Source organism: Pangasianodon hypophthalmus, chromosome 22 (genome assembly GCF_027358585.1).
Source record: "Pangasianodon hypophthalmus isolate fPanHyp1 chromosome 22, fPanHyp1.pri, whole genome shotgun sequence".
In the NCBI taxonomy this organism is placed as follows: domain Eukaryota; kingdom Metazoa; phylum Chordata; class Actinopteri; order Siluriformes; family Pangasiidae; genus Pangasianodon; species Pangasianodon hypophthalmus.
The window spans coordinates 3,603,704-3,630,245 of NC_069731.1; the positions used below are offsets into that span (position 1 = coordinate 3,603,704).

General features: G+C 37.3%; 2 protein-coding genes across 3 annotated transcripts in view; both read left to right on the plus strand.

Annotated features, from left to right (window-relative positions):
• Positions 1-2,770: 2,770 nt before the first annotated feature.
• Positions 2,771-11,640, plus strand: LOC113532798 (cysteine-rich venom protein pseudechetoxin). Its single transcript, XM_053227840.1, has 8 exons — positions 2,771-2,850; positions 4,620-4,702; positions 6,180-6,283; positions 6,650-6,740; positions 8,058-8,200; positions 9,166-9,251; positions 9,374-9,456; positions 9,608-11,640. Exons 1-8 carry the CDS (start codon positions 2,786-2,788, stop codon positions 9,739-9,741), a joined length of 789 nt encoding a protein of 262 aa, XP_053083815.1. The 5' UTR covers positions 2,771-2,785; the 3' UTR covers positions 9,742-11,640.
• Positions 11,641-13,114: 1,474 nt separating this feature from the next.
• The window catches only part of LOC113532711 (inactive phospholipase C-like protein 2), a 44,532-nt gene continuing 31,104 nt past the window's right edge, over positions 13,115-26,542 (plus strand). Inside the window, exons 1-2 of one of the 2 annotated variants that reach the window (XM_026924247.3) lie at positions 13,116-13,314; positions 14,035-14,537. In XM_026924247.3, the coding sequence (XP_026780048.3) occupies positions 14,340-14,537 (198 nt within the window). In that variant the 5' untranslated portion in view covers positions 13,116-13,314; positions 14,035-14,339. Of the gene's footprint in view, positions 14,538-26,542 lie in introns of both variants that reach the window. The other variant, XM_053227994.1, reaches the window with a different exon arrangement.

Genomic DNA, 26,542 nt, shown 5'->3' on the forward strand with positions numbered 1-26,542 from the left:
GTAAGATAGATTGGGCGAGGGAAAAGGAGATTATTGCATAGATAACATTACAGGCAATGAGAAAAAGGCATATTACAGATAATGTGTCAGAAATATGTTCACACCATGCACTGGAAAACAAGTTCACCATACGTGCATTGGAAATAAGTTCACTATTGTGTGCACGCATTTCTGACCCTTTATCTGCAATATGGCTTTTTATCATTGAAGGGAATATTATCTATGCCATAATCTCCTTTTCCCTCGTCCAATCTATCTTACAGCATAAACTTCTTTCTGTAATTTCAGTACATAATAGGTACACTCTATGCACTTACATTTTCCCTTACTTTGCGGAAACTGATTAGATGTAATTCTGATTGTTTGCTTTAAAACAAGATCTTGGCGGTCGCTGACTGTTTGTAAAGTAGCCACCCGCCACCCGTCACCCACGGACTTGCTTTGTCCGCCTGAAACCTTGCTCCAAATCGAGCCCAATTTGGCGTAACTCAGTGGAATGTGGGACAAGGAAACTAGGTGATTAGTGGAAAATGCTGAAGCTGGTTTTAAAATGCAGTGAAAACACATAAAAGAGACGCAGCAAACAAACTGAAACAGACTGGAATAGCAACATTATCAGACTGCGGAGACAAACTTGATACAGGTGCAAACAGTGATCAGATCAGGGAGTATGGCCAAGGTGGAGATGGGGCAGGAACTGGAGCAAGACAAAGAAAGACAAAGAAAGAGCATTACGTCATCATGATCTTGTGTAATTAGAAGATCAAGTGTCCATTTTAAAGCCTGTAAAATTTATTTTCAATGGATTAGTTTGTTATCTTGGTCATGCTCAATTACATCTGCAAACATCTGCTATCTGTAATGATCCTAAAGCAGTGCCAATATATCCTGACTGACATCTAAGACTGAGAACACGCATTTAAAAAAAAAAAAAAAAAACCTTTCTGTCTCGTCTTATGGCTTGTTTTTTTTTTTTTTTTTTTTTTTGCACAAGTTCTACTAAGTGCACTTTTAATGTAGTATCGCATTGAGATACAGTTGTTTGCTTAGTGCTTTAGTTGTTTGGGTTTGTGGTATATACTTTAGATATGAAAATGTGTATCATATTCAGCCAAAACACCAGCGCCGATCGTTTCGTTCTTCTTAAATAGCTCCAATTGTGCTCACTTTTCTCCTGATAAAATTACAAACACATGGAATCACTGATTAAGTGCTAATCTTGACCATGCTTAATTTATGTGCAAACAATAAATTATGCATTTATTTTCTGAAATTTCTTTCTATAGTTTTGCACTAAAAAGAACCCTTTAAGGTTTTTCTTGGGTTTTTTGGATAGTTTAGCTTTCTAAAGACTTCTACTGAACGCTTTCTGATGAAGAAACAGTAAGGTCCTGATTTACTGAAGGCTGTGTGTATAAAAACACATGCAAACTAGGAATATAACCAAACACAGATACTGCATTCTAAATAGATACAAATACAGACACAAATAGGAAGTGCACTATTTGTGTTTTTTAGAAAGCTTGCCAGAGAGGTTCACAGAGCATCTCTTTGAGACTCATTCATTAACCTTAAGATAACGACGAGTTTTCATCCTTAGTAACTGCCTGATCAGGTTCACAGTGGTGTTAATTAGACTAAATTAGGCCTGTATTTTGGGAAATAAAACCAGCAATTTTTTCAGAAAATGTTGGGGGCATGGAAAGCCATGTGGACACAGCAACATGCACAGAAACTCGACGCACACAGTAACCTGAGCTCAGGATCAAACCTGACTAATTAATTTACATTAATTTACATAATCTCATTCTAAACAATCTTGTAAAACAGCACAAATTTATTTGAACTTACAAAGTTTAAGGTAAAAATGGAACTAATTTTGATGCAAACATTAAGGCTTTTTGTCCTTTTTTTGCAAAATGGTCTAAAATTGTGCAAACTTAAAAAGTGAGTCTGGTTGTCCAAGATGGCTGCCTCAAAACATTCCAGCATTCAGCTTAATGGTGAAGTTTTATTCATGTTTTTAGATTACAGTAAGTCTCACTCTGTCCTAAATCACATATAAAAAAAAACCTAAGAAACAAATGTTAGATAACAGACTTCTTTTTGATTCTTCTTTCAAACTTTCCTTTAACACTAACTTAAAGACATACATAACCATAGCAATGTCACTATATCATAACATCTGATAAGTTAGCTATCTATGTTGTATCAAGTACCGTATATCTCATTATCTAAATGTGTAACTGAGATACAGCTGAGTCACATGTGTTTGCTTAGTACATTAAACATTTCTCACATGGCTGTTTTCATGAAGGTGAAATTAATATCAAAGGATAAACACACACTATGTGAAATGTAATGATCCTTGTAGAAAAAAATGTATACATTCTAAGTGACGCAAAGCATGGCAAGAATGCAAAGTCCATGCAGAGTGTCACTTGTTCGTGATGGTGGAATTAACACCTGAAGATAAACATGTATTATGGCAGGTTTACCGACCCGTGCAGAAATATGTACAGTTTATACACAGCATGAATGCAAAGTCCATCATTAATCATCTTGAGCATTTGGGTGTAACCCGCTGCCATACAGTCTAGTGCATTTGTTAGTTCTTTATCAACATAATCCACTCACTTTACCTGGGTTAATACACGGGGTTGGTTTCACTCCCATAAAGTATTTGCTAGAATTCTTGGCCATTGTTTGCCAACTGGGGCCACATCTCTTTGTGTTGCTCAGGGTGGGTCATCTGAAAGTCATTTATATCAAGTAAGTGTGTCTCATGTGTGACGCTGAGCTTATAAAAAGCAGCACAGACAGCAACCCTGGTTCATCTAACATCAGCAGGTACTCATATTACTTATAACTGCATTAACTATTAATATTAAAGTAAGTCGAAAGTTTAATATTACTAATATTATCAGTAATTGCATTAGTGTTATCAATAATAAATATGTCAAAATTTAAACATAGAGTTAATGGTAAGAGTTATTTTACAACACAATACCTACTAGGATTTAAGGTAAGTATATGATAATATGAGTGATTTCTGGTACATAATTAGCATATTGAATTTTAAAGTAACCTTGTGTGAAAAGTAACACGTTTATTTGTTACTATAATTTTTCATTTTATGTTATGCATTTTAGGTTTTTACCGATTCAGCTGTGAGTCTAAGAACTTAAAACATGTAGAACTTAAAACATATAGTTTTACATTTTAAAATCTACATTTCAAGTTCTACATTTTACCTGTTCAGTTATGTAACTTTAAGTTTATAGAACTTAAAATGTAGAATTTAAAATGTAAAAAAATGTTAATATAGTAATAAATAAACTTGTTCATTTTTAAACACTTTGCTATATATTTTAAAATTCAATTTGCAAAAGTATATACCACAAATCACTTGTATTTATATACAACCTTATATATTACCTATATTTTCTTGTATATATAATTACCTTATATTTTATAACATATAAAATATTTGTACTCACTGTACTGTTAAATAAAGTGCCATCATTATAAATATATACATTTTTATAAATATAATTATAAAAAATTAGAATCTACAACTAATAACTTATAATAATCTCCAGGTTGAGTGTGCTAATAAAAGTAGAATTTAATTAGCAAAATTTTTCACTTAAGGTTAAGGTTTACCTCAGCACTTAATTCCAAGCATTTAAGTTCAAATTACATGTAAGAAAGCAAATAACATTCCCTGTAAGTAAATCATTAGCATCATTAGTAAATCATTCAATCATCCTGCTGTATATCGGATATATATTCAGATTAGTTACTATGCATTTCCAGTTGCATTAGCGTTATTACAAATGGTTGCAGTTGAATAAAATGTGAAATTTAAAATGAAGTTAATGGTAACATTTTATTTTACAGTACTAGTGTTTAAGGTAAGTATAAGATAAATAAGTAAATAAATATGTACTTTCTGGTATATACTTGGCATACTGAATTGTAAGTATATAGTAACTTGTGTAACAACAATTAGCAAAATGTTGAACTTGGAAGTAATACTTATAATAATTTGCATGTTGAATGTGTTAGTAAGTAATACCTAAGGTGAAAATTCCAAGTTTATCTCAGCACTTAATGCAAAGCAGTATTATAATATCGTTAAGTCCTAAATTATACAAATTACATGCAATAATGAATCTAAGATTCTCCTGTAATTAAATAATGATCATTTACGCCATGTTCAAATAAGGATCTTAGCATGAAGTCTGACTGTATATCTGGTATTTGTTCAGAATAGTTACTATGTATGTCCAGCTTTCATGTCTGCATACAGCATTACATCTATACGCTATGTTATGATCTATTAATTTGGAACCAACTGGTGTAGTTTCCACACAAGTTACTGTGTACTTGAATATCCAACATGTAGAGTACGTACTTGACATTATTAATAATCACTATACATTTATCTATTAAAATACCATGTAGTTACCACTACTAAATACTAATGCGCTACTGAGATAATATTATATTGCAGTAGTGTAGTATTTAATATAGTGTATGAGTATTGGGTATTAAATTTCATGCCACATCAAAAGTAATTTTTATATCCCTTCTCTGCTGGGGTTTGTTTATAGAACTAAGACCTTTGGCACAATGTTTCTCTGGAGTCTGTGTGTGCTCGCTCTGCTTCATATGAGCTCTTCCTGCAGTGTGGTAAGTAGCTATAAACACACTGAAACAAGGAATTCATTCATTAAATAGCTTGACAATGAAACGGTTGAGCAATACATTATATAACAAGGTCTCATGGACGGCATAAGAAGAACACTTAAATGCAGACTCTCACACACACTTAACTGCAGATAGACAGCTGAATTTGTGATTTCTAAATTTTTATGTTTGGTGTTTTTTTTAATGTAATATTTTTAATGTTTTATGTCTGGCGAAGTAGATTGAAAAATATCAGCCCGAATGGAGATCAAGTCTAGGGGCTAGATTTCATTCTGTGCATGAATCTGCCATCAGTTAGTCATACTGATGCTTTATACTACTGCAGTCACAATACTGTGAACTACTGTGAAGTACTACTGTTAATCTTATAGTATGTAATATGGTTCTAAATCTCTTGGGTTTTACAGTAGATTCCACATCAAAAATCAAATGTTATACACCAAAACCAAAACAATAATACTACTGGATGTCCCAAAAATCTCCGTCAGTGGATGTTCGTGGACGTCCACTTCTCGGTTGGTCCACAACACTTCCAGTCTTTTTGAATTTGTTAATAAGTTTGGCACCGGTGTCGTGCGTGATATGCTTGCGATGTTTCCTGTTAAAGTCCATCGCAACCTTGTGACAGCTTCCCGATCCAGCCATGAGAATGATTTCAGTACGTCCTTCTTTTGTCAAAGGCATTGTTAAAGGCTATCTGAATATACATATATATATATATATATATATATATATATATATATATATATATGTATATATATATATATAATATTTATATATATATATATATATATATATATATATATATATATATATATATATATATATAATATAATATAAAATAAGTATGAAAAATTTTGGAAGACCTTTTGCTAAAAAGTGTTAATTTTCCCTATGTATTGGAGACTTTTGGGACACCCTGTATATAATATAATATAATAAAACAATAATTTGACAGCATGATAACATTTGGATAAGGAATCAACTGAGTACAAACATGAACTAACACAACCATTTGGCTGTAAATATCACAGAAAACTGCATCATTTATTTTTCACCAATACACCTAAAATATGCAATTTCAAAGAAATAAAAGTGAAGAGGTTATATATAATATTCTGTAAAACATAATACTATGTTATTTTTCTCATTCTTGTCCTGTAACTCATTGTCTCATGGCCTCAACAGCCAGGTAAGCCCTAATCCTACTACAATTAACCTTTTACATAACATGATCTTGTATACTAATCGACAAATAACTGAAACACAGTTGTTTTTTAGATGTGCAGTCACAATTTTGCACAATTTATAATTTCATTTATAATTTGGCAGAATTTGTTGATTTCTCAATATTAAAAGTTAGCATTGTATTAAAAAGTAATGCAAATTCGGTTTACAAATTCATGTTGCTTGTGAAGTACTTGGACCTGAATCAAGCCTTCTGATGTCTTTGTGTCTCACAGATCAGATCTGTACAAGCCTGAAGGCAGTGCAGGATGAAATCGTCAACATTCACAACGTGTTTCGGAGAGAAGTCGTTCCAACTGCCAGCAACATGCTTAAGATGGTAAAGTGCAACTTCAGATTTTAGCAATTAGTTAAACACACTGCACACTGAAGTAAACTTCAGGACCTTTTTTTTTACTCTCAGTGAAATTAAACTCATTATACTCTTGCTGGTCATGTTATTAGGAACATCATACTGTTATTGGGTAGGACTTAGAGATTGCTCAATTATTGGTGGCTCCACAGGAGGCCAGTGAAGTACCTGAACTCACTGTCATGTTCATAGAACCAGTTTGAGATCGCAGAAAGTGTGTCACGAGTCACAAGTTCATCACCGTAGATAGGAACAAACAAAGTGTATATTATAGCTGTATGCTTTTTCATAGTGTGGGATGATACTAGTAACTAGTGTGTGTCTCTCCTGCAGAACTGGAGCGAGGAGGTGGCCGTATCGGCTCAGAACTGGGCGAACACCTGTGCAATGGCGCACGGCCCGTCCAGCAGCCGCATGCTCGGAAGTAGGCCAATTGTCTTTACTTACTTTGACGTACAGATTCTAAAATTAAACCACTTAAATTGATTAAAATAATCTCTCTATGATTGCTCAAATCTGTGTAAACATTGTTGTTAGCTCAGATAAGGGTTACTTAGAGGTTACTCTCAAGTGTTTCAGTTTCACTGAGCTCACATTACAGCTCTAGACATGATGAATTGAGAATATAGTTCAAGTTGACACTTTTTCCAATGGACCATTGGGACAAATTACTTTAAGTTGGCCACAGAGAAGGAGTGTAATTGAAAGCTGATGTGAGGGAAAACTGGTTACTGGCTAAGAATGAAGTCTGAAACCAAGTGCATTTGACAAATGCTAACAGACTGACTTTAATTCGATAATTAGCAGTGTTAACAAATTTGGAAATATATCTATCTATCTATCTATCTATCTATATATCTATATCTATCTATCTATATATATATATATATATATATACACATAGATATAGATATATAGATAGATATATTTGGATAGATAGATAGATAGACAGATAGATAGTACCACATTGTTTCTGAATTCTGGTCAGAAGATTTTTAGTTTTCTGTAACAACAGCTCTGATTAATACATTATCGTTTCTATAGTAACTAACTTACAGGGACTTGTATGCTGGACGCTCCACATAATCTAAACAAGCCAAAAAAAATTGCTGTAATTTAAAAAAAGATTGTTAATATGGTGGAGTTTTCTGTAAGGAGATGCTTATTCAACATTTTTTTGAAGGAGTCTCCAGTTTCAGCGCTTTGTAACAGTCAGAGGTAAAGCTGTAACTGTAAGTTTTCCACCACAGGGAAGACGAGTTTGCACTTTCTGATTTTTCCGTAACAAGACAAGCTGTGTTTTTTTTTCTTATTAACTTCAAGAAAGAAAAAAATGACAGGCTGGTGAGGGAACAACTGTTTATAGCTGCTATAATGTAAGTGAAAAAAGGAACTAACTTGTTTCGCAGATGTTCCATAACATTAAATGTAACAATGAACAGATGAAATGTATGATGTTATGTTCTTTAATTAATTACATTAATGTAATCACTGGCAAATTGCTGTGATATAAGAGGAATAAAACACTCAGGGATGGGCTGTTATAGGAAAATAATCAACTTTGGCTTGGTACCAGTAACTGTGCTTCACATTTGTCCTCACCACAGCACTGTATTGATTAGTTTCCTATAACAGCACATCCCTGAGTTTTTTATTCCTTACAGTAATTTTCTGTGAAATGAGCAGTCTTACTAAATACATGTTTTTAAGCACATTTGTTTCTTGCTTTTTGTCCATTCAGCATATGAAATGGGTGAAAACCTTTTAAGAAGCTCTAAACTGATACCATGGACTAACGTCGTGACAGCATGGCACAATGAAGTGGCCAATTACAACTATCCCACAGGGTCCGCCAATGGGAAACCCATCGGCCACTACACACAGGTCATTTTATTTTGCATTAAAAATAATAATAATAACAGTAATCTGCACTGTAAAAAATTGCCTGCAAATTGTACAGAAATTTACTGACAGCAGGATTGCGAGTTTATTCAACAGTTGAGTCCTCCTAAAGTTAAAACCAATCCTTCAGTATTACTGGCTGCTTAAATAATTAGTCGTGGCAACAACGACATTGACTCATAAGCCTCTCGTTGGTATAAATCAGTGTTGATAAACACGCTCTACACATAATGGAATCATTTCATAAATTCTTTAGTATTTGGGAATTTAATATTCAGTACTTAATATGACACATTGTTCCTTCTCACTACAAGAAGGCGCTTCAAAATGAACTCGCAGCTTTCCAGTGTTGTATCTCCCTTTTTTCTTCTGTAGACTTGCCACGCTTCAAGTGCGTGGGGTCATGTGGTACAGCGTCCATCCTTATTGGTCACAGTGAATAAGTAGGAATAGTGGTGCATTGCTTTATGTAACAGAGTGCAAATGCTGCAGAATTGACACTGTTTTTTATTTCATTAAATTGCACTGGGAAATGAATCGAGATTGCGATTTTAACACAACGTTTTTGTATAGCCTTACCTTTTCAAGAAATTTTACTTCTAGGAGACGTTGGAGGATCCAGACTTGCAATCCTAACATATTAACATACTGTAGCTTTCCTATTAGTTTCGCTGTTACTAAATAATTGATAGTACTCAATAATCTGCTTTAATATAAATAACTCAGTAACAAGACAAAGAGTAAAATCACTGTTTTATTTCAGCTTTAGGTTCAAAGACCAGCCGTTTATTATTTCACTTTATTACTCTTGCATTAATAGGATTATAAGTAATATATAATTGTTTATTAGTGTATTTGAACCAAGCACTTGGTGTTTTATGTTGGAAAACTTGGTGTTAGTTGTATTATGTAATAAGTATTTCCAGTATTTTCTTTTTTGATTAAAGGTGATCTGGTTCAGCTCATATGAGGTCGGCTGTGGTGTGGCGAAGTGTGGGAGCGACTATTTCTACGACTGCCAGTACTATCGAGCGTATGTTACTCTCTTCCGTAGAGGACATACACTAATAGATCAGCAACATGGAGCATTCTCGGCTCACCAGAAACGTCCATACATAATCAGCTTGTGTTTTTTTGTTTATCTTTTGCAAACAGAGGGAATTACAAAGGTGTGCCACCGTACTCGCTAGGAGAACCCTGCTCGGCATGTCCGCAAGCTTGCGACAACAAACTATGCAGTGAGTAACCTGTCGTTATCTCGGTATAGCATTACGCAAACGTCAAACTGAGTCAACGTAGCACTCTAAACCTATGCTTTGATGTATAGATGGATTTGTTGCGGTGACCTCAATCATTACCATTTGTCTTTTTTGTCGTCTTTTTTTCTAGCCAATCCTTGCCCTTACATCAACACGTACGCCAATTGCCCTGACTTGAAAAAAGATGGCCCGTGTAGCGACTACCTCAAACAGTGGTGCCCAGCTCATTGCTTCTGTACCACTGAGATCATTCCTGCTAACTAGAAAGAGAAGACAGGAACTGCTGGGATTATCTAGGCTGCATTGCAAAACTGTTTTTAACTCGCAGACTTCCCCTTGTCATTTTTTCTGAAGCAATCGAAATGTTTCTGTACTTTATTTGCTGTAGTGAAGTGAATATAACTGGACTTCAGGAGCGCAACTTAAGCCGGTTTTAGACTTTAGATGATCCCAATAAATCTTGGCTGAATTCTATAACAGACTGTGTGAAAACATGTTCTCCATGAAGATCCTCTAACGATAGATCTACGATTAAAGAAAAATAACTACGTTGTCTGCTTACTTCATCAATCAGCGTGATCCGGAAATCACCTCATGCAGAAAACCGGCTCGCATAAGCACACGTATTCTTCGAATAGGTGTTAGCTTGATATCCTAATAAGGACATGTTTTTGTTCATTAGCATGTTTATGTTTCGCCATCGCCATTACGATATTTGTAGCTGTCCGATGCTTCATCCTATGCTGTCCTCCTATTGGTGGATTTTAGATGAGCATCGTAGCATATACACTGAAATACCAACTCATTATACACTCATATTGTTGCTGCAAGTGACTACTCATGTGGAAAAAAAAGTTAATATATGCTTCTAAGTTGTGAGGAGAAGTTGCAAGGGTGTTTTTAAAACTGTATTGGAATGCAGGTTTGGTGTTCCCAACATGATTTAAAGACATGCTTTTAAAAAGACACATGAGCATGTCTTTAAATACGCTACATTTTTCTGTCACGTCTGAAACATTACCACGCAAATGTTTGTGTTGCGCCATAGAGAATTGCTGCACAAATTATTTTTAATTCTTTTCTATTAAAGTGATATTAGACCTATCCCAGTCTCATTTTCTGTTATGCTATCCAGTTCCAAAATGAAGCTACAAGATGGAAGGTCAGCACAGGAATGAATAACCAGTAATGCAAATACAATACAACCAATAATAATAATAATAATAATAATAATAATAATAATAATAATACATTTTAAAGGGGTCTGAATTTACACAGTGCTAGTTTGTATGATTACTTAAACATATAGTTAGTAAACAGCATAAAAGGAAAAATCCACCCTGAACAACTTGCATATTAATCTTTATAATTAAAAGGTGATCTTCAGCAGTGTCCAAGATTTAATTTGTAAGAAAGTCTGACTTGACTTTTAAACTTCTTTCATCGACATGTTGTTCTGCTTTGCTTAATGGTTCCCTACGTTACACACAATGCAGTTCGACTACCTTCTGATATTTGTGCAGTGGGATTTAGACCTCGCTTCATCTCTACCTAAAGGGAGTGATGCAGCGGCGCTTTAGTCCTTCAGCCTGTTCAGCTGTCTTACCTCCTCATCTGTACACCTTGCTGAAACAGATCAGCTTCCAAAACTTCAGCTTTCATGCTAATACCACCATCAACACCATCATGCTCGTCATCTCGGTGGAGTTTTCCTTTAAGTAGCTGGTTCCAAACCAAGACTACAGATGGTCCAGATGTGATATCAGTTTTCCAGCCCAATCAGTCAAAATAATGAATGTGAGTTATATAATTGAAACAGAATGCAGGGGAGTTGATGTAAATGATGCAAATGCAAATTGCTTTTCATAAAAAAAACAATGATTTCCTTCAAATGTGTGAAAGAATGGAATGTGGTGTAAGTGATTATATGCAGGAACATTTTGTTCCCAGTGAAAAGGGTTATTAATGTATAATTGGGGTGTAATAATGGATTGTACTGGAGCAGACATCCAGCAGATGGCCCTATTGCACAATAATATGACTCAGTGGCTCATTCTTATATCCATTTACCTACTTTGTTGTCTTTTTGGTTTCTTACTTCATCCCTTTCTTATATTAAACTGTGTACTCTGTACTGGCAAAATACATGTTGTATGAATGTTTCATTTTAACTGGCCCAAGAAAATAAGTGCACTCACACTTAGACTTTATATATCAGCATATGAAACAGAACAAATATTGAAGTATGTTACATTTTTCACAACATTTATCCCACGTTTTAAATCTGCAAGGCCATTATGGGTATTCTGTATATGCTAAGGGGTTCACAAACTTTTTGCAGCCCCCTTTAGTGTAAAGAACTACCAAGTCCACTTTTACGATTGCGGTATATTTCAAAGTTTATATTAATGCACTCGCTTTAATTCTACTGTTAACTAACACTGTGTTAGAAATGTGTGTAAAAATCACAAACATCATTTTTTTGTGTTGTTCATTCAAAATGCAGATGGATTCCAGTATTATTTATACTTGTTGTATTATATTACACTTTAGATTAAGAAATAAACACCTTCATTATTGACATAATTTTAAACCCATTAAACTAGGCTTATACTGACAAAAAAAATAAATAAAATGTAGCTGCTAATGATGATCTACGGGGTCCAAGCACTCTTCACATATAGCGCCTCAAGTAGCAAGCTCTTGCCAAGTCACACAGTACCATAAAGAGACTATAGATGAACATACTGTTCATATTTTCTCTCTAGGGCTAATAGTTCTCAAGATATAGGCCAAAACGTAAAATGTTTCGAGCCATAGCACCATCCTCAGGCCAATCAGACCAATCTCTCTTGCCTAGTAGTGGGAGGGAGTACTTCCTTTCACCAAGTTTCACATCTGAACTACTGGTTTAGTCAGTATTAATGGAGAACAAATAATAAGAGGAAGAAGAAGAAGGAGAAGGGCAGCACAGTTGCTGCCTCACAGCTACAGGGTCCCTGGTTCGATCCTGAGCTAGCATTATTGTCTCTGAGGAGTTTCGCATTCAGGGTGTATTCTGACTTTGTGCCCCGGGGTAGACTCTGGATCCACCGCAACCCTGACCCGGATAAAGCAGTTACAGAAAATCAATGAATGAAGTAGCAGTAGCGGTCGTATTAGAAGAAGAAGGAGAAAAAAAAACAAAATGGTTCCAAGCACTAGTGCTTGGGCCCCTAATAAAAGACAACACTGATTGATTGTAACACTGATTGAATGTGATCTTTGACTGCCACAGTGCTATGCATGTTTTGCATTGCATTGTGGGATATCAAGGGTGCCTACAGGAAATCCCCCACTATGCTTTTGGACATGACTAAAGTGACAAAACTCCTAAAATAGCGCATTAGCGAATGACATGTGCTTTAGTACACACTTTACAACTAGCTTCACAAACCCAGATAACAAGCTACCCTCTTCTCAATTCTGATTGGTTAACCCTGATTCAGGCAGCCTATCCGCGTTCTTGAAAGCCACAAAAAGGCGGGATCAAAGCTGCACACTTACATACTATGTAGTATGTCTAAAGAGAACGCTGCTAACTGGTGCGTTTATGCCGGTCGCCATGACTACGCCCGTACTCGCATACTAACATACCAAAGAGTATGATAAAATAGTACAGCGCTACTCGTAGCCTGGTATTTGGACATACTGTTTTTTAGTGAGTGCGGTGGTATGAGACTGTTTCCAGACGTGTCCAAACTTCCATGTTGACAGAGTGAATGCGTCGAGTGTGTGTGAAAAGCGAAAAAAAGAGAAGGGAAGAAGGGAAAAGGGGATCCTTCACACACTTTCAAGGTGGGCAACGTTTGGAGTTAGGAAGTGCACGCGCTGCAAGAATGTCAGAAATAAAACTAGGCTTGGTATCTTTTTTTTTTCTCTAAGAAGTAGTAGAATACTTCCTGAAAACTACTAAAAGCCTGAAAAGTTGGTTTTAACTTTGACTTTGATAGGAAGTTCTAAAGTTTAAATACGGTTGACTTGAGGAGGAAGACTAGTAACACAGCGTGCGCACGCGACCTTTTTGGGTTTATTTCCTGGTGAGATTTTTTTTTGCTAACTGGCTCGCGTGCGCGGCAACGAAGAACATTCTCGACGTGTATATACTATAAAATAAAGTGTATTTTCTATATTGTTATGACTCAGTGAAAGTAATAGCTAGCTACCGTGTTGTTGGAGCTAACTAGAGGCTAGCTGTCGCGTTGTCTGGTCTGTCAAACCGTCGTGTTGGTGTTTGCTAGCTAACCAGCTAATTAACGGAATTAACTAAGGCTAAGTCTTTCTTCTTATGACGTATTGGTGTTAATATGTTTTTTTTAGGGATTTAAATTAAAAATAGACAAGTAGGCAGTCTAAAAAAACACGAGAAACAGTCGAAAGTGTTAACTACGTCACTGATAATTACTGTTAGATAGTTAATTAGCGTTTTTTTTTTAAAACAAATGATTTATCCGTCCTCGTGCGTTTGGGCTTGGAAGGATGTGGAAGCGGGATGTTTATGATGCACTAATTCAGCAGATGGCAGTAGCACGGAGGGCTGTCCTCATCCTGGATGTGATGCTGAAACAATAAGGCTCACAGCACCACCACCACCACCTCCACCACCACCACCAGCACCAGCACAAGCAGCGGTGTAGTAAAAGCATCGTGTGCATGGAGTCCAGATGCGGCCGCACGCGCCAGAGGTTGCTCCCGTTATCGCCGATGTGAGTCAGCGCGAGCGCCTTAAACGCGCCTCGGTAGTGAAATTGGCTCATCTGTAATCAACCGCCACGGACTTCGAGACTCATCCCGCACAGCCGTGTCAGCGTCAGCCCGCGCTCATGGCGGAGTTCACGGAGAAACCAGGAAGCGGCGGCGGCTGCGCGGACACGCAGCGCGAGCTCACAGGCTCGGGCTCGAGCTCGGTATCGGTATCGAACGGCGATTGTGGACTTGCACCAGAGCTGACTGGATCAGCCGGAGCGGATAACGCATCAGACTGCAAACCTGGAATACCCCGCAAGGCCAGCATCATCAAGGTGGGTACACATTGTGCCATTTTGCTTTTATTCTCTGCATCACTGAGTGTGTGTTTCTTCTTCTTAGTATTATTATTATTTTTTTATTATTTTTGCTCTCATGCACAACCTTCTAATGAAGGGCTCATGGAGCAGCACAATGATTTCTATAACATAACAGACTGCTCTCCATGACATAACATGTTCTCCATGTCTGAGCATGCAGTGAAGATCCACTAAAGAAAGCGCTGCAGTTAAGTAAGGCGTGCTGTTGGAGGAAAATAATCAACGACATTGTGGAGGCGTGATGTGACCAGTTACTCTTACAGCCCTAAAGTTCGTTATTTTCCCCATAACTGCAGTATAACTGCGATTCGTCTTATACCACAGCGACTTGCAATTTGCGCTTATTATCCATTCATTGTTGCATTTAATGTCGTGGAACGTCCATGAAACACTTACGTAATGACGGCTATAAACAGTCGTTTCCTCACCAGCATCTCTTTTTTCTCTCTTGAAGTTAAAAACACAGAAAAAATCCCTACTGAGAAACCTGACTACATATAGTCCTCCATCCTGAAGACATACGCCGACACTGGAGGCTCCTTCCAGAAATGTCAAATAAATAAAAAATAAGCGCTCTCCATACGAGTCCCTGTGAACCAGCTGTTACTATAGAAACGATAATGTAGTAGAATTAAAGCGAGTGCATTGATGTAAACTTTGAAACCAGAACAGCGCCGTGGTATAAAGAAGATTACTACGATCTGCTTACGTCATCGTGATCATTTTTATGTTTTGTTTACGTTTCGTCATCGAACATGACCGTATTTGTAACCGTCGTGTGATTTTTGCGTCATCCTTTGCTGCTGTCCTATTGGTCGCTTTTAGACGAATGTCGTAGCAGCACTCAGACTCTGAGATTTTAATAAAAAGATTACTGACACTGGCAGAATTTCACTGTCGACTGTCTTTGGTCATATTGTCGCTAAATCTAACACTCACGAACCAAGAATTATTTTACAATATGAGATTTTTGTCTGTGCTGAAAACAGTATGGTGTAGAGCTGGCTTAATGTGTGGCATGTCGATTTTGGTAGAGTTTACGTTTCGTTTACTTGAACTTACCAAATTTTTTTTTTCTCGTTCACGAATAACCACATCCCGTCCTGCGGCATTATTCCGAAGGAGAATTTCGTGGCCTTTTCGTTTCTGAATCGCTCCAGTTTCCAGACATTTTGCCCGATTGTCTTCTCAGAACAGTTATGATCACGACTTTAGACTGTTCCTCCTGTTCTGTTAATGTTTGCGAATCATTCATATATGCATTCATCTTCTGGAAGTGATTTATCCTGGTCAGGGTCACGTTGGATCCGGAGTCTTTCCGGGGAACGTGGGGAGTGAAGTGGGAATACATCCTGGATGGGACACCAGTGCGTCACGGTGGCAACACACACACACACACACACACACACACACACACACACACACACACACACACCTAGGGGCAATAAAGCACAGCCAGTCCACCTGTTTGCATGTTTTTTTTTGGGGGGAAACCAGAGCAAACCCACTTGAGAAGAAACAGACTGTAATATTGGTCATCTGCTTGGGATCATCATCAGCCTTTAAAAAAATCTGTACCAGTCAAGCACTAATGGCAATACAGCGTTTTGTTTCACTTTACTGAATGTAAAATAACGTTTTCCCTCATAATCCTATCGTCATTATCAGTCTTAACTGTTCACCTAGGCGTCTTTGCAGAAAATTCAGGAATTCTTCTCAGCACTAAATGTCCCAGGTTGCACAAATGCATGTGTCTGTGTGACCAGACCCACCGAGTGAATATGTTTACGAGTTAGCTTGCCGGTTTCAGGCCTACGGTCATTAATGATGATGATAAAGTGGTGTATTTAGTAAGAAGTGCATTATATAAAAGAACATGCATTATGGTTGTGTTTATAGCTCATATGCAGTACATCTCAGGCTTGAAGGTTTCTGCAGTTTAACCCTTTTCTGTACAGTGCACACACACTGTAAACTGTTCATTTAAGGCTGTAACTCTCCTCCAAACCACTCCAGTGTTATATTGACCATCTTGTTTTTTTTTTTTTTATTACTCCATTAAGTGTTGCTCCCAATCCAATATCGCTGACAGTGACGGATGATTAGACACGAAAAGTAATCAAGTGTGTAAAGAAAAAAAATTCAGCCTGTAACAAAACAAATAAGACATCTTGTAACTTCAGAGCCAAGCTGCATAATTACTAGGCTTTATTTGTTAAATACATCTAAGTATACTTTTAAGTACAGATATAAATTGTGTAATTTTAGACCTAAAATATTAGTTTATAACTTAATGTAATGTTAGTAATGCTTTTGTGCCATTTTATTTTTATGTCATGCCTGCAAACTTCATTAACTTTTATTAATGTAATTTGTGTGTGTGTGTGTGTGTGTGAGAGAGAGAGAGAGAGAGAGAATTTAGATGCCATTTTGAGCAATAAAACCAGCAAAAATCTTGATTCTTGGTTTTATAGTAATTTATGCATGAAGGAGTTCAAAGTGTATGATCACATGAACAGGTTAATCATTCCGTATGTTGTAAATCTGTCAGTCTGGAGGTGATGAAGTTTTTAAACCTTGTGGTCCTGTGGTACATCAGGGGAACACCACCGACTCCCTAGAGAAAACTGGCAGAAGCTCGCCTTCTCGTCAGCTGGAGCGAAACGATCAACACATGATTCTGAGTGATGTTCAGTATGTCCGCTATGCAGACAGGAACCACGCAGGTCAACACAGGCCATGGGCAGAATGTCACAGGGAAGTGGTTAAACAATGAAGACAGGAAATACAGAAACACAGGAAAATGACTTCATTTTTTTTTTTTTTTTTTTTTTTTTGGTAAAGCAGATGAGAAAGTCTTGAACATCACAGGGTAAAAACCTTTACAGTAATGGTTGCTGTGTGAGGTGGCGTGTAGTAAATTGAGCTAGGCTTTTCCCCACTGCTCTGTAATAGCACCTCGTATGAGTCACTACTTAATCGCCGAGATTGTGAGCGACGCACAACACCTTAACCGTCATGTTCACGTTTTTACTCATCAGCTAAAAGTTTGTACCAGGGGTGAATACGATCTCTGATACAATACGTTTGATTCCTGACACCCATGCATCATTGAGACACTTTTTCCACAGTAATAGTTGAGGCAGGAAACGTTGCTTTACTTCCTCATAATGACAAACACAGCAGTTGCACGAGTGCAGCCTTGAAATGTTGATGTGACCAACTTCAATGTGTTGCGTTCAGCTCTGGTGCAGCATGCAAGAAAATTACAAGGCTTTAGAAACCTTTAAACCGTGATACGTCTTGACTTGGAGTAATATTTTTGTTGGTGTTTTACTCCAAAGCCACAATTTATCAAAACACCCTCAAGAACCTTGGAGACCGTCCGAGTTCCCATATAAATATAATATAAATAAAGGTTTTTTTTAAATGCTTATTTGTGCATTGTACGCTACTGTAGAAGTATTATTGCAAAAGCCTCTAGGGAATGTGCTGTTACAGGAAAATAATCAATGATGTGGCTTAACGCAGAGTTGGTGTTACCACCCCGACGTTATGAAATAAGGCACTCACTCTTGTGGCTGAATGAGCAAAACCCTACAACCACGCTCCAAAATCTAGTGGAAAGCCTTACCAGAAGAGTGGAGGTTATTATAACAGCAAAGAGGCACTAAATCTGGAATGAGATGTTTAAAAAGCACACATGGGTAAGATGGTCAGACGTCCACAGACATTTATGTGATGTATCAACATCACTATGTAGACTATAATAAAGTCTACCAGCTTGTGACATGACAGTGCAGGCAACAGTTTAGCCAACAGCACGATCATATATAAGAGTATTGCAGCAATATGGGGAGTGATGAAAAGGATGTTATACCACAGCAAGGCTGACTCGGTCTGAAGGTGTGTGTTATTTCGTATAAAGGCATCATTATACATTGTTCCAGATGTAACACGAACGATAGGTTAATATTAATGTGTTCGTTCAAATGCGTTATTGTTTTTTTTTAGGAGATGTTTATTTAACTCTTATGGAAGGAGTCTCTGTTGTAAGCGTTTTGAAACAGTCACAATGCTTTGTGAAGTTTTCCAACATGGGAAAGTTTTCAGGGCAGAGGAATTTACATTTTCCATTTTGAGAAAGAGAAAATAAGATGCTGGTGAGGAAACAACTGTTTATCACAGCTGTATCCTAGGAGAGAACAGGAACTATCTTGTCTCTCTCAGTAACCCATTAAAATGTTCCTTGTGTCATTCATTAATAAATTATACATAATATATTGAACATTGTAATTGTTGGCAAATTGCTGTGGTATAAGCGGAGTAACACACTCCGGACCGTGCTGTGATCCGAAAATAATCCACAGAGTCTGTCATGTGTTGTATTTAAAGAGCACTCAGTGTCAGTTCCAGTCCTGGCCATGACGTTGCATATTTATGTCCTTTTTTGAGTGCATTTATCAGGAAAACTAATTTCTGTGCAATTTACAAAAATATAGTAATTGAAAGGAAAAATGAACATTGTTAAAAAAATAATGTCCAAGCAGGTAGTCGTTACTGTAAGTAAGTTGGAGCATACTGTGATTTGTATTTGTGGAAGGAAGTAGACGAGAAGTGTAATGACACGCCCTTCATGTTCATTTAATATGTGTTCCATAGATACTTTCAAGAGAATTAAATTAAACGATGAGGTAACATGATTTAGATGAGGGACTAAAATGAAATTTAAACGTAGGACCATTTGTTTCCTTTCACTTTTCACCGAACAGAGCACTAAGGGCTTCATCAGTGCAGACAAACAAAGTCTGACTCGTGTAAAACCAGGAAGAGGAAATGCTTTCGCCGTGCCTGATACGCTGTAGTAACACTACTTTCTGTTCTTGGTAGAGATACGCAGGGCTTCCTGTGGAAAGTGTTTGTGTGAGCAACTGAAATGTCACACGAGAAGAAGTAACAGGACAGAACCACATGTTTTCCTTCACAGGGGGGAAAACTGTATGATTAGGATATTGATAACATTTTAAAGACAGATCAACAAGTCCACAGGCTTCCTGTTCAACATATATCACATGGTATATCTATTTCTGACACTTTTTTTTTTTTTGCCTCACAAACCTTTCAGAATTTGATTTGTATCTATCATGCCACAGAACATATTTAAAATAACCTAAGAGAAAATAGCCACAACACTATTTCCTTCATCGTTAATTAAATCTGTATGTATATTTCTAACTGTAGCATGAGGAGCTGGAGCTCCTCCCACTCTCGGCGGTAAAGCATTGTAACTTAATGATTTGTGAATGTGAAAGTAATGATGCGATGGAGTAAAGCCGCAGAGCCGCGATGTCGCTCGTCTCTGCTGCTGCACGTTGAAACTCTGCCAGCGCTCAGACAGATGTGGAGTATCATTATCGCTGATGTCTTGTAAAGTCCTGGAAAGCTTGAACTGATCTTTCCCATCAGTAGAAGGGGCTGTCTTGATGAAAAGCTGCATTTATTTTAGTGCTTCTCTTTAAAGACTAGGTTCAGTGTTTCTAACTTGGCTCACTCACTGACTGACTTATTGACTCACTCACATACTCACTTTCTGACACACTCACTCACTCACCTATTTATTCACTACTTCACTCACTCATTCACTTGCTTATTCACTCATATACTCACTCACTAACTTAGATATTCACTCACTCACTCACTGTCTCACTCACTCATCAATACATTCACTCCCTCACTCACTCACTGATTCACTCCCTCACTCACTGATCCACTCCCTCCCTCACTCATTGATTCACCTGCTCACTCACTCCCTCACTCACTCACTGATTCACTCCCTCACTCACTCACTGATCCACTCCCTCCCTCACTCATTGATTCACCTGCTCACTCCCTCACTCACTCACTCATTGATTCACTCCCTCACTCACTCATTCACTCCCTCAATCACTCACTGATTCACTCACTCACTCATTGATTCACTCCCTCAGGAAACATGCAACGTAAAATGCAATGCAGGTAAAGAAAATGCAGGTGTATCTGTTGGGTATGTTTAGAAAATGCAATATAGCAATGGATAAATACTGTATATAGCTTAAGTGAAAGAGACTATTTAGCTTAAAATCTGTCCTTTAGAAGAATTCAATTCACGAACCTTGCTGCTTCCTGTACAATACTAATGCAACAGGTAATTCATTTATCAGGTCAACGATCAAATTCATTCAGCTTAGTGATGTTAACATGGCTTTCACACTTCTCTGTACTGATTTGCATGTTGTCATGTAATTATATGTTAATTATAATAGAGAGGGCTCAGTGTAAATCACATAAATCACATGACTGGGTTCTGTTTTCCGTGAGAATTCTGGGACGGGGACATTTGTCTATTTACCATTTGAATGAAATAATGTATATAAAGTTAGTTTGTAACACTATATATATTAAAAATGAAGCACATGATGTGAATTAAATTTTAGACAGAGACCAGTGTTTTACAGCTAAAAATGGATGAGTTTCGGGTTTAAAATCATGGTTTCTTTTGGGTGGATGTTTTCAGATAAAAACAGGTCTTGGTAGTTGGACATTTGGATCCTGTTACAGCTTTAGGTCTCAGGATCAGGGCGATTAAGCTTGACGTCTGCCTCTTTGAATCTCCTACGCTGATCTTCCTTGAAGGGCAATTTCAGCAAATGGAGCAGATTGACGCTTTTCTTTGTGTTGCTTTTCACTGCATTTGGAGCCACAGCCGGTCACGTTAACCCAGCGCTACATCATGATTATGGATTTACTCGGTGACGTCCCAGAGTGAAAACTAGGACACTGATTTGCATAAACTCTGGAGATTGGGGAGTTAATACAGAGCAGTGTGTGCGCTTCGGTGGTCGATATGTATTAGCATCAGTTCTAAGAAACTGCAGAAATCATGGCCAGTCATGCCTTTTCTTATTATTTTTGTTTATCAGAAATCACTAAAGCGCTTTTGATTTGTTGCTACTCTACTGATTTAGAGGGTACCAGGTTTCCATTAGGGGTGCACTGGAATGAAAAATCGTGACCCACCCACCATTTTATCATCATTATATAGCGATATCTATGTACAACTAGGAATTGTAAAAGACATTATTATACTGTAGTAGCAGCAGTGCAAAAACCTTTTGAGTTTCAGGAACAGCTAGAGTACTTCTCTTTTAAAAAGATTTTGTTAGAAACAATGAAACCAATGTACAAAACTTAAAATCAGAGATGAGAATGAGTGAAATGAAAATTTCACAGTTTTTTTTCTCCATTGGTGTCTCCATTTTGTGTTCCAGCACTTAAAGAGTGTCTGGATTACTCTAGAAAAAAATCGCCCGTTTGCGTGTGCAGCTACTGAAATAGACTATGAGGTACTCCTGTTTTGAAACAGTGCAAATCTTGCGTCTCCGGTGGCCTCGTTTACATTCACTGGTACCACGAGAGAGCAACGCGTTAGTGTTGGGCTAACGTTAGCTTCGATGTTTGTTTCTATTAATAGGTATTTTCTCATCTTCGTAGTTATTTATGTATGACAAAGCATACAGTCTGACTCCTTTCTCCAACTTACTAAAATGAGCTTTGCAAGTATTCTTACATACTTTATGAACATCGGTGTTGTAACATCGTTGTAAATAACATAGCTCCGTTCAAGTGGACGAGCTTTAATGTCAGAAGAAGAAGTGCTGTTTTGGTTATAATGCGGAAGTATTTGTGCAAGTAGTGCATTAAGGTTTTCATTTAACTCGCCCTTGTATTTTCTCGGATTTTTGCCTATTTGAAAACTAGGCCGTTTACTTGCATACCACAGTACTATTAAATTCTTGCACAGTAACAACTTAGACAGTGATTTGTACCAGTCAGATGTAAAGCTGTAAGTTTTAAGTCTTCAGGATAGAGTTTTCTCAGTAACGTGGCATGGTGTGTGTGTGTGTTTTGTCTTATTGACTTGTAGAGAGAGAGAATAAGAGAGGCTGGTGTTTATAGCTGCTATAATGTAAGTGATAACAGGAACGTACTTATTTCACGAACGTTCCGCCATATTAAGTGTAACTGTAATTGGATAAAAAGTATGAAGCATCATTGCTGTGGTATAAGAAGAGTAAACACTTTGGGATGTGCTGCTATTGGAAAATAATCAACATCAGGGTGACAACATAGTTATCTATATCTGTATATATCATTATTAAAGCGACTTTAGATTTTCTTATCTTACTTTATACATCACCAAGTTGCCATTTTGCTTGCAAATGGCTGTCAGGGATGATATTCACACTTTCTCTCTCTCTTTCTTCTTTATTCAAGTCATTAAAAAGGACAGAACTGGAAAGATAATGGCGTCAGAAAGGAACAACAGACCTGACCTTATTGTGAAGTTCGGGAGCTGAGCCACAGAGTGAGTTAGAGTTCCTAATTAGAGGAGCAGACACGGTCGAGCAAGTCGTTTGTCTCTCGGCTCAGAGCGCACATCCTTATCAATTTCCGTGAGAGGACGTGATCAGGCCATTTCAGACACGTCTTCTTACCAGACACCTTTCAGAATTGCAGTCTATTTTTAGTTTAGCCTAGATGCAGGTTGTGGCTACGTGAAGACAGTTTTAATTGGAGAGTAGAACCAGTCTCTCGTAATAACACATTTTACCTGACATGCTAATTCTTTCCACCGAATTTAGTTTCTCAGACACTAATTAGACAACATATATCCTGTGAGAATGTTTATCAGGCTTATTGTAAGTAATGTAAAAATCATTAGCAGTTCCTGTTCACACCAATGAATCATCAAATTTGTTTCTTCTTTAGAAATATGTTTCAGCCTGAATCAGCGTGTTGCCCAACACAGCTAACCAGAAATTTGAAGTCTTTGTCTTGAGCTGTGACTATGCCGTAATCTTGCAACCCATGTTTGTAACTGCTGTGAGTTGAATTGCAGGGTGTTTCTTTGCAGGTTTTTTTTTTTTTTTTCTTTTTTCTTTTTTTTTTTTTTTTTTTTTTTTTTACAGTAACTCTGCACTGCAGAAGCACAGCTTTAGCCTTAAATTGTCTTGGCACGGACATGGTTTGTGATAAAGTTAAAGTACCCCTGCACTCAAAACCGTAATTACTAAACGGTTAACTCTGATGATATTGATTGGTATTTGGGTCATACTTGCCACAAGGTCCTTTTTTTAGATTTTCCACCGAGAACCAGCAGAACTGGCAATTATTCTGCTAAGAAAATGTAAGGTTTGTGTAAGGATGATATATACTCATTCTTGTCACTCATCTGTCAGTCAGTGTGTTGAGGGAGTCTCAGCAATGGCAAATTAATCTCGAGATTCAAAACTGTCCTTGGTAGTGTGTCCTAAATGGACGTGACTTGCAGTCATCATCTTTAGTGCTTTCTGCAAAGTAGCTCAGAGTCAGCGCAGGTGTCTGAACCACAGTCCGAATGCTGACCATGCGAAATAGTTCAGCGGAACCCCCCCACCCTGGAAAAAAAAAAACTAGCCAAGGTTTTTAAGGCTTTTGAAGCAGATCATCTTTTGCGGCTTGTTGTGGACAATAACGTATATTTAAATAAATAATTTAAATATTTTTCACAGATTTTCATATATGTTTTTTTTATTTACCTCGCTGGTCTGATTAGTGAAGCAGCATGGCTTTACATAGGGGAAAAAAAAAAACCTTAATATACATCAAAGTTCTTCAGCATTATCAACTCCATCAATATCTTCACATAGGTATAGTAGTTATTTTTTAATGCAATGTCTTGTCAAATTATTGTGATATAAAGTTTAACATTGGTAGGTGTGCTCTTAAAGGAAAATAATCAACGACAGGAGTTACTGTTAACACCCCAAAGTCAATTATTTTCCTCTAACAATATAACAGTAAGTTCTGAAGTTCCTCTTACACTACAGCAATTTGGTAATTTTTATTTATTAAAAAATGACAGTGTATGTCTGTTTAATGTTACATATAGAGATAGCACTGATCCGAAACCCAGGATCGGTATCTTACCGATATCAGTAAAAAACAGTAGACTGAATATTGGAGTTTAAAAAAAATGAATTTGATCTGATCCTGTAACAAGGAAATTTGGAACTGAATTTGGAAAAGCTTTTTAGGCAATGGAAATGTTAGATAAACATACAAAGAGGTTTGCTTGTATTTTTTTACTGTATTATTTAAGTGCTTCTGTAAAAACAAAACAAAACAAAAAAAAAGAAGCTTAGTAATTTTTAAAGAAAAAGTATTAGATGGGTTTTGATGGGTTTTGATATCAGCTGATACTTTCAGCATCAGAATCATTTCGGAAAAGAAAAAGTAATATTGTGTCATTTCTAGTTATACTTAATGTTGTGGTGTCATGGCTTATCAAAAAAAGGTGACAATGAAAACAGATTGGTTGAACACATGCACAGAAAAGTAGCGTTTTGCCACTGTTTCAAGTTCAAAACAGACGTATCTCATCTGTTCAGTGTCTGTGGCTCTAGTCAAAAGCAGCTAGAGTAACTAGTAACTATGCTTTGTTGGTAACATCAACAAACCAAAACATAACCAATTTAAACCAATGTGTCTTGTTTATAGCCGTGAACAGTGAATTAATGGTTAAGCATTAAAAGGTGGTTGGCTGTTGTCTCCACACTAATACTGGATAAAACTCCACTTTGCTCTCAGAACAGCCTCAATTCTTCATGCCATGGATTCCACAAGGTGATGGGAACATTCTTTTGAGATATTGCTCCATGTTGACATGATTGCATCACATGATTAATGCCGATTTGTTAGCTACACTTTCCCGCTGCGAATCCCCTGTTCTACCGCATTCCATAGAATTAGATTAGATTCATATCGGATGACTGAGGAAGCTGCTGAAGTACACTGAACTCATTGTCATGATCATGGAACCAGTTTGAGATGAATTAAATAGGCTGTGGCATTCAAACGATTGCCTGATTGGTGTTAATGGGCTTAACGTGTGGAGAGAAAACATTCCCCACACATTTATACCACCACCCCCAGCCTGAACTGTTGACAGGTAGGTTGGGTCCGTGGATTCATGCTGCTGATGCCAAATTCTGACAAGATTCATCAGACCACGCGAAGTTTCTTTAATGTTCATCTGTCCAGTTTTGATGAGCCTGTTCCTGCTGTTGATTCAGCTTCCTCTTCCTGGCAGACAAGAGTGATGTAGTTTTCCACTGTTGTAGCCCATCCACCTCAAGGTTAGACGTGCTTCGCGAGATGCTTTCCTCCTCACCACGGCTGTATAGAGTCATTATTTGCACCAGTCTGGGCATTCTCCTTTCATCTCTCTCATCAACGAGGCATTTCCACCTACACAACTGCCGCTCAGTGGGTGTTTTTTTTTTTTTTTCCCACCATTCTGTGTAGAGACAGTTCTGTTTGGAAAATCCTAGACCAGCGGTTTCTGAGATAGTAAAACCAGCCCAACTGGAACCAACACCCATGCCATGGTCAAAGACACCGAGATCACATGTTTGATTAATGTTTGACTGAAGCTCTTGACGTGTATCTGCGCTGCTGCCATGTGATTGGTTGCTTGGATAATTGCATAAATGAGCAGGCGTACAGGTGTTCTTAATAAAGTGGCTAGTCAGTGTATGTCTTAATATCTTGCAGCTTTTCTCCTCTGAATATATTTTTGTCACATATTCAGTACCAGCTGTTGCTGTTTAAACATTTCAGATAGGTCAAGAATTTTTATTTTGCAAATAAATTGATTGAGTTTGTCTCTGTGGGTGCGTGAAGGTTAAATGGTTAGTACTTCCTTCTCATTGGTGATTACCAAATATAAATCTTACTGGAAGTGATGTAGACATTTCTAGCAGATCAACCATTTGCTGTCTTTTCCACACACTTTCATCCAGTGTGAAGGTCAAGGTCACATGTGCCACATGTGCCACAGATGCCTCAACCATATTTGACCTGCACGTCCCTACAGCCCA

What these genes read in the sequence shown, in the direction of transcription:
- LOC113532798 (XM_053227840.1), top strand. Translation starts at nt 2,786, where the DNA reads ATGTGTGACGCTGAGCTTATAAAAAGCAGCACAGACAGCAACCCTGGT. An exon ending in CAGCAGCCGCATGCTCGGAA is followed by an intron (nt 6,741 to 8,057) that starts GTAGGCCAATTG and finishes TTGTCCATTCAG; the next exon opens with CATATGAAATGGGTGAAAAC. An exon ending in TTGCGACAACAAACTATGCA is followed by an intron (nt 9,457 to 9,607) that starts GTGAGTAACCTG and finishes CTTTTTTTCTAG; the next exon opens with CCAATCCTTGCCCTTACATC.